At 40.6% G+C, this 17,086-nt stretch overlaps 1 protein-coding gene across 1 annotated transcript in view; it reads left to right on the top strand.

The window, feature by feature from the left end:
* The window catches only part of bmpr2b (bone morphogenetic protein receptor, type II b (serine/threonine kinase)), a 298,656-nt gene extending 281,957 nt beyond the window's left edge, over positions 1-16,699 (top strand). Inside the window, exons 10-13 of the mRNA XM_063051556.1 lie at positions 486-622; positions 3,486-3,670; positions 5,242-6,518; positions 11,774-16,699. Of these exons, the coding sequence (XP_062907626.1) occupies positions 486-622; positions 3,486-3,670; positions 5,242-6,518; positions 11,774-12,039 (1,865 nt within the window). The 3' untranslated portion in view covers positions 12,040-16,699. The remainder of the gene's footprint in view (positions 1-485; positions 623-3,485; positions 3,671-5,241; positions 6,519-11,773) is intronic.
* Positions 16,700-17,086: the final 387 nt, after the last annotated feature.

A 17,086-nucleotide genomic window follows, 5' to 3' on the forward strand; every position in this document is an offset into this window, starting at 1 on the left:
AATATTATTAGAGAACATCATTATTCTACTCCATCACTGTAATGGAAGAACTTCCAAGGGTGTTCTGGGAACTCACTCAAATATATTCCATTAACATAACATGGCTGACCAGGAATAGAAGGAAAGTCAGACAAAAGAGTCACCTTGTTCTCTTCTGACTAGAATTTCATGTGGATGGCCCTTTCCTGGGGTAACAATTTGGGTAAAGGGTCTATTGGAAAGATTAGTCTTATTTGTGTCAGTCCCTGGAATGAATTTTTTAGCCTATTTATGACCCTTGTAAACCAAGGGTCTGAAAGCTAAAAATGATGTCCAGTTGCTATAATGGGGCCTCAGGGACAGGAGTGTGAGTATGTTACGGAATGAGATCATTTTCTGGTACCTTCCTAATTGGGGAAGATGAGAAACTCCTAATAGTTCTAATAATCCTATATAATACTCCCAATCAGAAGTGTCCAATATGATCTTGTCTTTTTCATGATTAGGAGAGGCAGTGCCTGACTATCAAATGGCCTTTCAGGCTGAGGTGGGAAACCACCCCAGCTTTGAGGATATGCAACATTTGGTCTCTAGGGAGAAGCAGCGACCCAAGTTTCCTGAAGCCTGGAAAGAGAACAGCCTGGTAAGCAAACAGGATTTCTTGTGCTTTTCCTTTAGCTGCCTAATAGCTGGTAGAAAGTCTTTCCTGCTTATAAAACAATGAGGATCATAAGCTCATTGCATTGCCTGTTGGCTGCTCTTCTCTACTATTCTTAGTTCAATTCCAGGATTGTTTCTAGACACAGTGTTGGAAAAAACTCCTCATATCAGGCAACACCTTTGGAAAGATTAAGATGGACTGTAAATTGGCAAGGGAGAACAGAGCTAAAGGGAAGTTTCCTGAGAGTGGAAAGCATGAAATATTAAGTGACAAAAGGGATTCTAGTGCAAAATGGGAGAGAAGGTAATGATATAAGGATAAAAACACTGTTAGTGAAGAGTTAGAAAATGGGTTAATTACAGTATTGTCATGTGTACTTACAGTATGTACATGTATGTGTACACATGAGTCCAGTAGCTCTGGCATCCATCATTATGAAGTGTTTTAAGAGGCTGGTTTTGACACACTCCAGCCTCCTAGGCAACCTTTAACAATTGCAATCCACCTACCATTGAAACAGATCTATAGCAGACAGCATCTCCCTAGTCCTACACTCGTCTCTGAAGCATCTGCACAGTTAAGACCTGTGTTACACTATTGTTTATTGACTACAACTTTGCCTTCAATACTATAATATCATTCAAACATATCACCAAACTCCAAGACCTGGGAATTAACACCTCACTCTGAAACTGGATTCTTGACTTACTAATCAACAGACTGCAGTCAATAAGGATAGGCAGCAGCACCTCTGCTGTGATTATTCTCAACACTGGTGCTCCTCAAGGCTGGGTCCTCAGCCCTCTACCCTACTCAATATGCACTTATGACTGTGTGGCCAGGTTCTGCTTTAACTCCATCTACAAGTTTGCAGATGATTACAAAATTGTGTATCATATCTCAAATAACAACGAGATAGAGTATAAGAAGGAGATGGAGAGTGTAATAGCATCGTATCATGACAACAATGTTTCCCTCAATATCAGCAAGACAAAAGAGCTGGTCATTGACATCAGGAAGGGGGGTGGTGTACATGTTTCTGACTACATCAACAGTGCTGAGGTCAAGATGGTTAAGAGCTTCAAGTTCCTGGGAGTAAACATCACCAATAGCCTGTCCTGGTCCAAACACATAGATGCCATTCCAAGAAAGTTCACCAATGCCTCTACTTCCTCAGGAGGCTAAAGAAATTGACCCTTTTCAACTTTTATCTGAGGCCCTCTGCTGGTTGAGGTCGACCATGCGTCTTGGTGTCTACATGACATGCAAGCCAGTCCAATAGGATATGGAGAGCAAGCAGATGCCCCTGCAGCAGGCTCCCCCTCTCCACACAGCCGATGAGTCCAAAGGAATGGCAGAGACTAATAGAGTTTGGCACCTGCAGCTTTGCAGGAGTTGCCAGTCAGCGTTGAATTGAATTCAACGTAGGACTGCTTTAGAGACTTCAGCTCCAGCTTTTTCCTTGGGGTTTAGCGGCAGGCAGCAGATGTTTGAGATCAGAGTTTTCTTTTCCGAGATGAGCTGCCAACCATGGCTGATGAGCCCCATCTGCCTGAAGAGACTGTTTTTACCTTTGTCCCTTCTCCTGTCAATAGAAATGGCTCAACTGGGCTTAGTAGCTAAGCTGCATGTGAAGGCCAGGAGCTAGACTTGGTTGTCAAAGGCTATTTGAGATGCACTCCGTGGGGTCGTTTAATAGGTAATGGGAGCTTATCCCCACTGCCCCCCTCCCCCCGGCTATGACAACCTTACTTCTATCTATGTGTCATAGAAAGCATCTAATCTGAATGCATCATAACTTAGGATGGCAACTCCTCTGTGGACGAAGCTCAACATATCTTAAAAACCAGCCTCTTTTCCATGTACTCTGTCTATACTTCTCACTGCCTCAGTAAAGCAGCCAGTATAATCAAAAACCTCACCCTCTCTGGACATTCTCATCTCTCCCCTCTTCCAACGGCCACCAGGCTCAAGGACAGCTTCTACCCTGTTGTTATAAGATTGTTGAATGCTTCCCTATAATAAGATGGACTCTCGACCTCATAATCCCCCTTATTTTGCACTTTATTGTCTACCTGCAGTGCCTTTTCTTGCAGCTGTTGAACTTTGTCCTGTACTCTGCTATTGTTATAACTTCTATTACCTCAATGCACTGTTGTAATGAAGTGATCTGTATGAACGGTATGTAAGACAAGCTTTTCACTGTACGTCAGTACATGTGACAATAATAAACCAATTCCAGTTACTGAGGTACAGTCAAAAACTTGTCTTGCATACTGTTCAAACAGATTAATTCACTACATATAAGTCTCAACAGAGTCCATGAAGGGGAGTTGGTTTCTGTGATGCACTGAGCTGTGTCCACAACAACAGCTTCTTGCGGCTACAGGCAGAGCAGTTGCCATACCAAGTCACATCAGTGATAAAATTGGTGAGGGTCAAAGGAGACATGCCAAATTTCTTTGTAAATGTAAATGAAAGAAGCAGAATTGTGATCTGAATTTCCAAAGGAAAATGCTAAAGATTCTGGAAATCAGAAATTAATAGAAATGCCTGGAAAGTTCTTAATCCTAAATTGTTGAATTGAATGTTAAGTAAGATGTAGGTTATAAGATGAAGTGTAGATTTTTGTCCTCGTTGTCTGTAGGACCTTGTCCTCAGGTGTAAATTGAGCTATGTAGCTCAGGTTATTAAGAATCTTTATCTCCCCTTTATCTTCTTGGTCCATGTCTCTTACTTCACTCACAGTCCAAGATTGAGCACCTTCAGGCAAGGATGAGGGAGAAAAGGCTTTTTTGGGAATTATGCTATTCCTGGGAAACAGAATCATTTCTCTCATACACAGGCAGTGCGATCATTAAAGGAAACGATGGACGACTGCTGGGACCAGGATGCAGAGGCTCGTCTCACGGCCCAGTGTGCAGAAGAGAGAATGGCAGAGCTCATGGTGATGTGGGATCGAAACAAATCTGTGAGTCCCACAGTCAATCCCATGTCACAGTTTACCACAACGGCCATGCAGAATGAACGGTGAGTAACAAAAAGCAGTCGTAAGATCTCTGTGTCTTGCAGTAATATTTCTGTCGGTTTGCCTCTTGATTGAGACATAAATGTATTATTTCATTTTTCCATTTCCTCCTTCTTTTACCCCTATCTCATTTCTCTTTTGGCTCCCTATATATCCATCACCTAGTGATGTTGTTTTGTTTTATTTTCTGTCTCTTAGATACTTTACCTCCCATGTCATCTAAATACTACTGCACCTTATTGTCTTATTGCTACTCTAGGTTCGAATTATACTTGGATAGATCACCTCCTTATCCTTCCTATGTTCTCTTCCAACAAATGTGGGGGCTCGTGATGTCATTATCGTATAATTTGGGTAATTCAGTCAATTCTGCTAGTGTGCCAACCCCCACCCAGTCAAATATCCTGCCAAACTTCATCTTAGTCTTTATATTTTCGCTCCTTGTGCCATTTGTAAATTCATTGCTGTTCCTTTGATCTCATTTCCACTAATGCTGATGATACAATATTCCTTTCCAAGGTACAGTATAATGCTAACTAACAATATAAAAGCTTCACACCTTATTTATTGACTTTGCTTTTGAATCATTTCTGCCTCAAAAATATCTCTTGTTTCAAATTAGTATTTGTCTCCATCATCTTCTCTCCAAACTTTTGAGGCCATGTCCATCTTAGCATGTAGCACAATGCTTTATACTGCCAGCTGTAAAATCGATTGGGGTTCAATTCCCATTGCTGTTGGTAAGGATTTTGTATGTTCTCCCCATGACTCTGTGGTTCTCTTCCAGCTGCTCCAAGTTATTCCCACATTAGAGTTAGTAAAGTTGGTGGCCATGCTATGTTGGCACCAGAAGCATGGTGAGACTTGCAGACTGCCTGCAGCACGTGCTTGGATGTGTTAGCCGTAGATGCAAATGACAAATTGCACAGTATGTTTCAAAGTACATGTGACAAATAAAGCTAATCTTTAATCTTTAAATCAGGCTTTCACTCTTCCATAGAGATTGAATGATCACAGCCAGAGTCACAACCGATTCAGAAATGGGGTCTCACATGCTGAGACAATTGTGTTCCACCATCAGTTGTCTTGTCTCTTCCTTTGAGAAATTCAAATTTCCTGAGTTAATCATTGGTACATTCAGAACTATTAGGGCAAGACAGTAGCAGCTAGTCCTCACGTGACCAGAGACCTGAGTTAAAGCCTGACTTAGTACTTCTGTGAGTTCGCATTCTCCCTGTGATTCTGTGCTTTTCCCCAGCTCCTTCCACATCTTGTGCTGGCAGATTAATTGCCTACATCCCTTAGTATAGGTTAATGACAATAAGAATCAAAGGGAAGTTGATAGAAGAGTGTGAAGGAGAATAAGTTGTGGGGAAACAGGGAATTAAAGGACTATGTAAATATTTTTAGTGCTGAGATATATTTCTCTTATCTGATACTTATAATGACACCATCTTGTTATGTGTGAGTTACAGAATGTGATCTCCTGCTACAAGCTCTTAACTACCTCATTCTGCATCCCAGAACTTATATTTGCTAGGGTTGTTGTTTAATGTCTTTTGTCTTATTGCAGGAATCTGTCACATAGTCGTCGAGTGCCGAAGATGGGACCATACCCTGATTATTCTTCCTCTTCATACATTGAAGATTCTATTCACCACACTGATGGTATGGTAAAAAATATCTCTACTGAAAACTCTACATCTGGCACACCATCAACCACTAGTGAGAAGAATCGCAACTCCATTAACTATGAAAGACAGCAAGCTCAAGCACGGATCCCTAGTCCAGAGACCAGTGTCACCAGCTTGTCAGCAACAACTACCACTACAAACACTGCAGGTCTCACACCCAGCACTGCCATGTCCACAATCTCAGAAACACAATACTCTGAGGACACTAACACACAGGTAGGCAACTTACTGCCACCTCTTAGTTCCACCCCAGTATGCTTGCAGCTGACTGAAGAAGACCTGGAGACCAACAAACTAGATCCTAAGGAAGTGGACAAGAACCTCAAAGAGAGCTCAGACGAAAACTTAATGGAGCACTCTCTGAAGCAGTTCAGTGGATCTGACCCTCTTAGTGGCAGCAATCCCAGTCTCCTGTACCCCCTGATCAAGCTGGCATCTGGGGTAACTGGGCACCAAGATTTTCCCCAGCCCAGCACCAGTCAGGCTTGTTTGATCCCTGACATCCCAGCCACTCAGATGTACCCCCTCCCCAAACAACAGAACATCCCCAAGCGTCCCACCAGCCTCCCTCTCAATGCCAAAAACATGGCAAAGGAATCACGACTGAAGTTTGGCAGCAAGCACAAATCAAACCTTAAGCAAGTGGAGACAGGAGTGGCAAAAATGAACACCATAAATGCAGGAGAGCCCCAAGTGGTAACTGTCACTGTGAATGGCATTGCTAGAAGAGATCATGCTGTGAACCCACACCCAGTGGTCATTCAGTATGCTAATGGATCAATACCTGGTCCTCAGAAGTCTAATGTAGTGAGCCATCGAGGCCAGGAAGCCCCTCAGTCTCAGTTTAGTGGGGAGGACAGCAGAGTGAACATAAACTCCAGTCCAGATGAACATGAACCATTGCTGAGGAGGGAACAACAAGCCACTCGGGATGATATCATTGCTGAGAGGCTAATGGACAGGAGGGACCGTCTACTTGACCAGGGACGGACAAATTCCAACAATAACAACAACAGCAATCAATGTGGCACAGTGGATGGTACATTGACAAATGACCAGCAAGGCCCAGTGGCACGGCGGCAAGGAAAGAGGGCAGAAAGGCCAAACTCACTTGATCTCTCATCAACCGGTATTCTGGATGGCTGCAGTACACCATGTAAGTAGAAGGAGCTGTTTAAATGTTGCTGGAGTGCAGGGTAATTTCATGAAGTACACAAAGGCAGTATTTAGCCATGCAGATAATTAGATAGTTGATCCATTCTATAACAATCTATCAAGTCCTGTGAAGAGTAACTCTTGAAGTACTTCAACTGGAGAAGGAAGTAACAAGACTAATGTGTAATGATGACAGTCCAACATTTCTTATTGGGAAATGCCCATTTATAGTGGGAACAGTGATTAGCCCTTTAATGAGCAAATAAATGCTCTAGAAGTCCACTGACATCCAGGGGCTTGAATCACATATAAATCCAAGAAGCTGAGCTTTTGAGTAGAGGTCTGGAGAATTCTTGTTGATGGGAATGGACCCCAACATAGTGCTTGCCTTGGTAGAATGAAGGGGAGGAGATGAGCATTTTAAAAATTCTTCTGTAAATTAAAATATATTTTCAATCTCATTATTTCTAAATCATAGACAAGAGACACTTAGTTCAATTGCGCATGTTACTCACACTATAGATGAGCTTGAAGGCACTGCTCTGAGCACGAAGCTGCCATTCAGTAGATGGACAGGGAAAGTTGTTGTGCTTCCAGCATGAAGAGCAAAGGGTTTGCTATTGCCCTTCATGCAGAAAGTTGGTCCATTTCAAAATATAATTAAGTATTACTTTGAGATATTTCAGCTTTGAATGGTCTTGGACAAATGCTTCTCAAATGTTGTATAAGTACCTCCACCTTACTCAGGTAATGTGCTTGAGATTCCAAGCATCCATTGAATGTAAAACATTCTCTTCAGAACCCCTCTAAAGCTCTTTCTTACCTCTTAGCCTAATCCTATGTCTTCTTGTTTTGAACAATTTTGCTTTATAGAAAGATTTTCTACTGTCTCATGATTTTGTTTACTTCTGTCAAGTACCTTTCATCCCGCCCGTTCCAAGGAAAACACAGCTTATCCCATTTTTCCTCATAACTCAAATTTTCTGTTCCAATAAAATCCGAATGAATCTCTCCATATCCTCTCCAGTATATTGACTTCCTTTATATTGTGTGGTGATGGGAACTGTACAGTGTCCTAGCTGTGCCCTAAGTAATACGACCATAACACATAGGAGCAGAATTAGACCATTTGGCCCATCGCATCTGCTCCGCCATTCAATCGTGGCTGATCCTTTTATCCCCTCCTCAGCCCCACTCCCCACCCTTCTCCCCATAGACTTTGAAGCCGTGTCCAATCAAGAACCTATAAAGCTCTGCCTTAAATACACCAACGACCTGGCCTCCACAGCTGCCTGTGGTAATAAATTCCACAAACTCACCACCCTCTGCCTAAAGAAATCTCTCCACATCTCTGTGTTAAATGGACACCCCTCTATCCTGAGGCTGTGCCCTCTTGTCCTAGACTCCCCCACCATGGGAAACGTCCTTTCCACATCTTCTCTGTCTAGGCATGCTTGATAAAATTGAACATTTCCTCCTTGCTTTTATATTCTGCACCCTAGATAATGAAGAAGTGAATGGAAGTGCATTGCAATATTAATCAAAGAGTCCATGACTAATAAGGGAGGGAGTGATCACTTTGCCGGTGTTACCATATGTCATATGCCTCCAGTTGGAGAAATTGAGAGGCAACCATGTTGGCAAATCACAGAAAAGTGTAAAAATAATAGGATGATAATAGTGGGGGTTTTCAGCTTCCACAGTATTAACTGAGATCACCTTTCTATTGGGGGGGAGGAGATTTTTTTACAGTGCATCCAGAACTCTTTGAATCAGTATATAGATAATCCAAATAGAAAAGTGGCAGTACTGTACTGAATCTTAGGGAAGTGATGGAATGGTAAATGGGAGAGCATTTTGGGGTAACTCTGTTATTATAGAAAAGGACAAGGAAGGTTTTTTCTAATTAAGTCCTAACTTAGGGGAAGGCAAATTACAATATCATTAGCCAGGACCTGGATAAAGTGGAATGGTAACTGTTACTTGCAGGTAAGAACATGTGAGCAGCTGGAGTAAATCTGAATTAAATGTAGTTCAGGACCAATGTGTTGGAAATTATAGAAAAGGCGGAAAAATTATACAAATGTTCGTGTCCATCTGCATGGAAGGTACGGAAATACTCTTAGAAATAGTTAAGAACAATAGGTCTAGAGAGAAATTTGTAGCATAAAGGTAAAACAAACAAGTCCAACGAACCTTGGATGTCATGGGATATCAAAGGATGAATAAAAAAAAACAAGTAGCATATGCCAGGTGTAAAGAATGAAAATAGTAATGCCTTACAGGGGCATAGGAAGTGTAAGGGAGTATTCAAAAAGTTGTTTTATAAACTCCAAGTGGGGTCATGGGATAAGGTTAGTGGGAAAGATTAAAGAAAATCCCAGAGCATTTTATGATTATATTAGTGGAAGAGCAGTGCCCATTAGGAGCTAAAGTGGCAATCTTATGCATGGAACTGGAAGACGTAGATGACGTTTTCAGTAAATACTTATTATTTCTATTTACTTCATATATTTTACACTGCACAAATCTATGACTCTATAACATTTAGCAGCTCAGGCGGCATCTGTGGAAGGAGAAACAAGGCTAATGTTTCGCTAGTGTTAACTCCAGATATATGAGGTAAATAGAGTTAATCAAACTCTATTTACCTCATATAACAACATTGTAGCTGAAGAACTCACTTGGAGCCAGAGACTGAAAAATTACTTCATTTACTTTATGTGCCTGTTTCCAGAGGGAGTGGGCATGTATAGGCTTTTGAAGGAAAGACCCTCATTCTCAGATAGGAGTTATAGTTTGGCTCTAAATCCCAAAATGATTTCCAATATTATAAGCAGAAGATGCTAGAAACACTCAGCAGGCAAGCCAGCATCGGTGGAAATGAAGCATTTAATCTTTGAACGAAACATTAGACTTGTTTCTCCTTCCACAGATGCTGCCTGAGCTGCTGAATGTTATAGAGCCATAGATTTGTGTAGTGTAAAATAGGCACCTCGGTCCACCACGCCGATAGCTCTTTAGAGCTCCTGTGATAGGGGTTCAATTCCCACCACTAGCTCTAAGGAGTTTGTACGTTCTTTCTGTGACTGGGTGCTTTGCTTTCCTCCCACCTTCCAAAGATATACAGGTTAGGTTAGTAAAAGTTGTGCATATGCTTTATTGATGCTGGAAACATGGTGACACATGCTGGCTGCCCCCAGCACATTCCTAGTCGTTGACACTAATAATGAAATTTAGGTGTACATGTGACAAATAAAGCTAATCTTTAATCTTTGCATATCTATACTAATTCCATTTGACTGCATTAATCTCATATCCTATTGTGCCTCGCTTATTCAAATACAATGGATTCCAGTTGATTGGGACACAGTGAGACCAGTACATATTGGCCCAACTAAGTGGCTGTCCCAATTAGCTAAGGTTTCATGGAAACTACCATTTAACAGCTTATGTATTTAAATGAAATAAAGAACAAAGTAGAACACTACCAAAAGTACTACAGTGCTATAAAACTATGTATTAGTTCCTAATAGTTACCAACAGAGATATTCATCCGGTGTACCCTGTCGTGTTCTTTTGATTGATTGTAAATGAACAGTACAGACACCTAGTGCAAGTAATGGACTGATTTCATACAATGCTTTTGATGATTGCATTCTCCAAATCTTCATTTTCATTGTAACATTCAAGATGATTGTCAATACCTTTAAATTCTTTGTAGGTCCTAACTTGTTGAAGTAGTGAAATCATTTCATTTTTACTTCTGGCTGTTTCTGGCATTCCAAGTCTGAATGCTTGATACCATGGTGAGCAAAACAGTACTGAATTCTTTTACTGCTTATTTCTCACCAACAACAGTCACTGCTTTTTGAACACAAGCACACGCAACTGACACTATTTAAAACCTGTTTGCTCTAAGCGTGGTGCAGTGTCTACAGCCACAAAAGTACACACGACCAACACTAGTTAGAAACTATCTCAATTAAACAGCATACTGTTCCAAATAAATGAAGAAAATCCCAGCTGTTTTCTCAACTAGTTTTTGTTCTTTAATTGTCCCAAAAAAGTGACTGTCTTAATTAACCAATGGATCAATTAACTGGAATCTACTGAACATGTCTCTTAAACGTTGTTATTGTTCCTGTCTCTACCACTTCCTCTAGAAGCTCATTCCAGATACCAATTATTCCTTGTGTGAGAAATTTACTACTTGAATTCCCTTTAAACCTTCACCACCTTCACTTATACCTATGCCCTCTTGTTTTAGTCAACCCTATCACCGGAAACGGACAATGGCTATCTAATCTACCTACTGTGTATTTGACATAATTTTATATACCTTTATCATGTCACCTCTCGGTTTCATGTGCTACAGGGTAAACAGACCCAGTTTATCCAATTTGACTTTAAAATGTAAGCCCAGGGAATATACTTGTGAATTTCTTGTCCCTCTCTATCTTAATCAAGCTTAATCTAGGGTAATGCTCACTATAGTATATTAACCAAAATTACACACAATACTCTGGGTGACCTAACCAACATTTTGTACAACTGTAAGGTGACATTTTGGCTCATGGAGGCAAGCAAGCCAAAAGCCTTACTGACAGTTCTGTCTATGTGTATTACCACTTTCAGGGAACTATGTACCGGTACTGCAGGATCTCACTGTTCAACAGCAGTTCCGAGGACTGTGTCATTCACTGTGCATGTCCTGGCCTGGTTTAACTTCTCAAAATGCATCTCTTTGCACTTATCTGATTTAAATTCCATCTGCCATTCCATTGTCCACTTTCCCATCCTATTGTAACCTTGACAACCTTCTTTATAGTGCATTATACAATCAATTTTGGTGTCATTTGCCACTAACATTCTCATGCAAATCATTAATATGTATGAAAAACAACAGGGGACCCAGCACTGATCCTTGCTGCTGTGCACAGACCTCCAGTCTGAAAAATAACCCTCCATTAACAGCCTCTGCCTCCTACTACAAAGCAAGTTTGCATCCAATTGGCTAGCTCACTCTGGATTCCAACTGTTTTCTGGAATTTTTTGTCTTTATTTCAGCTTTCCAGTATCTGCATTTTACTTTTAATTCAGTCTACTGGTGATGCCATGAAGAATTAAAATATGAAACAATTTGTTTCACAACTCAAAAATTGGAAAGCTTTTCAATGTTGAAATTTTGGACCATGTATTGTGATGCAATGTGCGAACCAAGTGATGCAGCAAATTTCTCTTTTCTTCTCCCAGGTGAGACAACAAAGGAAAGTAAGCAGGCCTCTTCAGGGGACAAAATAAAGAAACGAGTTAAAACTCCATACTCACTAAAGAGATGGCGACCTTTGACATGGGTCATTTCGACGGAGCCCATCGATGGCGAGGTCAACAACAATACAGGCAGCAACAGTGCAGTGGGGCGTTCAAAATCCAGCACCACAGTTTACCTGATTGGGGGAGGTAGTGGTGGCACTGCCACGGCAACAGTTGGCACGGAGACCGGACTGAACTGCTTGTGAAACTTTAACTATTACTTTGTACTTTGTAAGGAGAGAAAGAAACAAATATAAATGGACAGCTATTCCACCTTTGAACTATACCCCTATCCCAAATTCAGACATGCTTTAGAGTTCAGCTATGCAGCAAAGCTTAGAAAATCTGTAATTTTTGAGAGCTTTTTTTTGTTTGTTTTCCTTCTTCTTGCACTTTTTTTTTTGGAAAGGAAGAAAGATAATCTTTGAGTGAAGCCTAGCCTGAGGCAAGCACTACGAAGGGTCTCACCAAGGTCTCAGCAAAGCAAGCAGCACACAACTTTATTAGCACTCATTGTGGATTAGCTGGGCCTCTGGTGAAGATCATGCACGTGGGTTTCAAGGCAGGTGTAACAAATGGTGAGCAATGTGGAAAACACTGAAGTATTTGCCTCCCCATTGATGCCATGTATGGAGACATTCTGATTTTGTTACTGAATTATAAAGAGTATAGTATCATCTTTTGACAAAAAAAATCTTCTGTTGGAATGTGCAATAGGCTTAGCTTAGCAACGCTTTTAAAAAAGAAAGAAAATTATTATTTAAAAGTTGTGTCTCTTCTCTGTATATCACTGAAGGTTGCTTAATGTGCATGGGCCAGTGGTGACCTTGTTCCTCCTCTGCAGCCCCTTCACCCATCCCTTCTGCACACCCATCTGCCGCTCCTGCAATGGAGGGTTGGTGCACTATGCATGGTTCCCAAATGTTACTGCAGTGGCAGACATCTCCCCTCCATCCTGTAGAATTGTCAATCAGTATTCTCATCAGACCCATGAATACAAAATTCTGTGTTAGTGAGCCAAGCACTTAAATTGTCCAATACCTTGCCATTTTCTTCCCCCCTCCCCCCATTCACTCTTAACTCTTAGCCACAGAAACCCGTTCTAATGGTGTGTCTGATCCTGCACCTACTTGGCTTCTGAAATTTTTACTGATGGATCAGTCTTTATGGTGCGCCAGTTTTTCTGTATCGTTTCATGCTTTATTGTGAACATGGATGTGGATGAACTGATTCTGATTATGCAGTAAATTTTCATCTCTGGTTCATGGGTTCAATATGTTGACAAGTCCCTCTGAGTGCTGGCTCAAAGCCTCGTTCACAGATGAAGATTAAATGGCCTCAGTCCAGTTCTTAGCTGGTATGAACACACTGTACAAAACAACTCTGATTTACACTAGATTTATAATCTTACTCCAGACGGCCCATTATATCCATAAGAGAAACAAAGCACATGTAGAGTTGGATATTCTCCTAAGGATGGACTTAAAACTGTCTAAATTGGGACATAGAAGAGTATCCAGCCCCTGCTTTATCTTCCCTGGGAGGATTATAGGACAAGGTGTAATTAGCCTTAACCTCTACCTGATTTATGCCTACAGTTGGCCTTATGAGTATTTGTTGCTGACAATAACTGCTCTAAGTGGAAAATATTTATTTCTGAAGTGCTAATTTCCTTAGCCCTGAGAAGTTCATCAAAATAACAGAATCTTAAATGGCACTCTGAAGTTTAAAGAAAAAATTCTGCTCTTAGATCCTCTGACCTTTACTGCTTTTGTCCTGGATCGCTACAGCTTACACAGCACCATTTATATCTTGCACATCAGGTAAAGCAGCCAAAAAGGGAACAAGGGACAGGATTCCCTCTTCAATTTCAGGTTTGTGACAGAATGGAGACGTGCAGGGTAAAACATGTCCACTTTATTGAAGTGCATTTGAAATATGGCTTCTGTGAATCAGATTGAAAATATAAGGTTGCTGCACTATAGCTAGTAGTTCAGTCTCCAGGGGAGGCAGTTCATTAGGATACTGACCTTGTGGCCATTATTTGCCCTTGGTCAGAATATCAGTAAATATAAATAACAGGTGAATAACATTTATTGGCTTAGTTCATACTTCATTTCTGTCTTCCAGTGTGAAAGATGAGCTTGTTTGGTTATATCGAGTTACAGTAAATGACAATAAACAGTTTTAAGAATTAAACCCAGCACAATTTATATGTCCATATCTTACTTCACGATGAATTATGAAAACAGCAGCTCAGTTGTTGAATCAGGCTCAGAATTAATTCTCACATTTGGTCCTAGTTTCTGAATCTCAGGTGCTCCAGCGGTTTGGCTGCTGCAGTCCAATCCCCAGACTCAGGGCAGGGTTCTCCTTGCTGACGGCCCTCGTGGTGGAAGGTTTGATCAGAATCTCAAGTGGTATCCATCGCTAAGTGTTTTTTTATATAGCAGGTGCTGCTTGAAGGGAATTCCCTTCATATCTGAATGTTTCTGGTGATTAAGGATTTCCATGATGGGGATAAAATAGATCATCTGGGAGTTTTCATTGTGGAGCACTAAAGGCCAAGGGAAAAGTTGGTTGGAGGTGTACAAAATCTTGATTAAATAAGGTGATGTTGTGGGGTGGGTGTGCTGGTAGTAAAATGTTAGAAGGTAGAGATAAAAATACTTGGCAAGAGATCCAAGGTGATGCAAAGGATTTTTTTTTCACCGAAGCGCTATATGAAAGTGCATTGGATGCAAATTCAGTTTTGGCTTTCACATTGAACTGGATTAATGTTAGAAAACAAAACGGGTGAGGTGGAAGAAACAGGAATGAGACTGCCTGTCCATGGAAAACTGTCAGTGCCAGAGACTCAAAGGCAAAATGATGTGTCATAGTGCTGTGTGCCCGGTATCATGGCAGCTAACAGCTGCATGAAACAAGTGGTGGAGGCCGGGTGTTTGTAGGTGGACAGGTATGGCTTCTTAATCATTGGGCTTTTACTAACAAGCATCTGGTGAGAGTCTTCCAGCCTGAAGTGAGAAATCAGAAACCTGTCCCTAGACTCTCTAACTCAAGCCCAGTTATTCTAAAATATATGCCAGAATTGCTCAGCTATTTGCATTTAATCACCAGTTAGAAATTCTAAAGGGTATTTTTTTAATAATGTGAATGCTAGAGGATTGAAACATAAACCGAAGCAATCGACAAGCAAGAGAATAGACAAGAGAGAATTTTGAGGGTGAACTGTTCCTCAATTGAATATCATTTTCACTTATACCTGACCTTTGTCTCTTTATTGAAATGGATTTAATACTAGTTCTTTTCTCAGTGTAGAAAAGTTATAAGTTACTAGTTACTAGACTGAACTTCAATCCAGTCATCATTTGTGCCATTTTTGTTTTGACAATCTTTGGTGTGGGGGGAGGCAAGCTGATTTTGCTTTCAGTAAGAAAATTCAGTTCCAAATCCCAGCAAAAATCACTATGAAAAAAGACAGAAGCATTCAATGATTGCTGAATGTCATTTATTAGGGTGTAATGATCAAGACTTGAGGTTCTTCCCATAATTAGCAATTGCACTAGTTATGTTAGACGTGAGTAGTTGATTTCAGTAAACGAGAGGCATTTATCCTGATAGCTTACCAATATCGTATGTGATTAATTCACAAGGTTCAGAAAGGATCTGGGATCTAACTCCCTGTCCTGCTTTGATCTCAGCTAAGTCCTCAGGGTAAAAATGGACAAATCAGTTGGAATGAACCCGTGTGAGAACAGAGTGATGCCCCCCCCCCCCCACCGCCCAAGCCACATTTGAACTGCCTGCCAATACTCATTATTGTAGGCATTTGCATAGAACATGACCCCGGGTGAGTTACTAATGGGGAAGCAGTACTTTCATCTTGGAGAAAGCAAGAGGAATAAATTTAAAAATTACGTCAGGAGTCTCTGATTAAATGGTCAGGAACACTATTAGATTTATGGAGAAAGTTTACCATAGCAGGCAAAATGTTTTCCTGCAGTACTGGAGTTATCTGAGGTAGGGATCAGTTCTAGCCCTGTACCAAAGATATGTTCGGATGCTGGAAATAATACATAGATATCCTATATCATGATATTGTATTAGAAGAATTGCAGAATTGATTAAATACAGCCATCATTACTGTAATATACTGCAGCTTGGAGATTGTTACCCAGGGGTCATGAAGTACCTCACAAACCTTGCTTATATAAATATATAAATGTGTTAATTATTCTGACATAACAAAACATTATAAGACCATCCTTAGTTATAATATTGAGGAGTTATAGCAGTTGGAAGCATTTTATAAAGGTGTTAAGATTGTTTTTTTTTCTTAAATGTGTATATCAGAACACTACCACTGCCTAGTAATACAAAGGAATATTTTTCACAGTCATTCCTGCTGGTGACAAATTCAGAGTTGAAGTCACAGCCTTGGGATGTTACTTCCAGTAATGATGCTTCATGTATTGATAATGAATTCAAATCAAAAACATTCAGATGCCCTTCACCACTTCTGGATAAGATAATGAATGGGTAGATGGGATGTGTGTTTTGTAAAGTTTGTACTGCATGGTTATTGTAATGTTGAATGTGTCTGAATGAAGCTATTCAATCTTCCATTTACTTCAGAATTAGTAATTAATATGTCAGCTGATACAACAGGGACAATTGTAACCATGACCTGTTTTCTATATGTGCTGTAATCAAATTGCTTTGGTAGCTCCAGGTTCCAATGATTGGAAAACAAAACTAAGTTATTGGTACAGCCTGCTGAATTAATTGGGTTGACTAGCTGGCTGTAAATCCTGCTTATTAAAGAGCATATTCATGACAAGTCAGCCATCTCATCATGGTTTATTTCAGCATCACCATTCACAGACATGCAAAAGCAATCTGAATACACAGAGTTAGAACATGAGAGCAAAAGGAATGGGAGTAGGAACAGGTCATTTGGTTCCTCGAAGTTGCATCACTACTCATTATCATGGCTGATCTGATCGTGACTTCAGATTCACTCTCCTACTGTGCTCCATAACTATCAGCTTTTCTGTAGGCCAAATAATGATCTCAGCCTGTGTGTAATACTGCCTCCAAGCCCACAGCGTAGAGAATGAAAAGATTCATGACCCATTAAGACTAAGAACCTGATACTTATTTGCCAGGAGTGATGGGGGAGTATAATGGGATCTTCATCATAGAAATAAAAAAAAAACATTTGTGGCACCGGAGGTGGCTATTTGTCGT

Source organism: Mobula hypostoma, chromosome 6, assembly GCF_963921235.1.
Source record: "Mobula hypostoma chromosome 6, sMobHyp1.1, whole genome shotgun sequence".
Lineage (NCBI taxonomy): Eukaryota > Metazoa > Chordata > Chondrichthyes > Myliobatiformes > Myliobatidae > Mobula > Mobula hypostoma.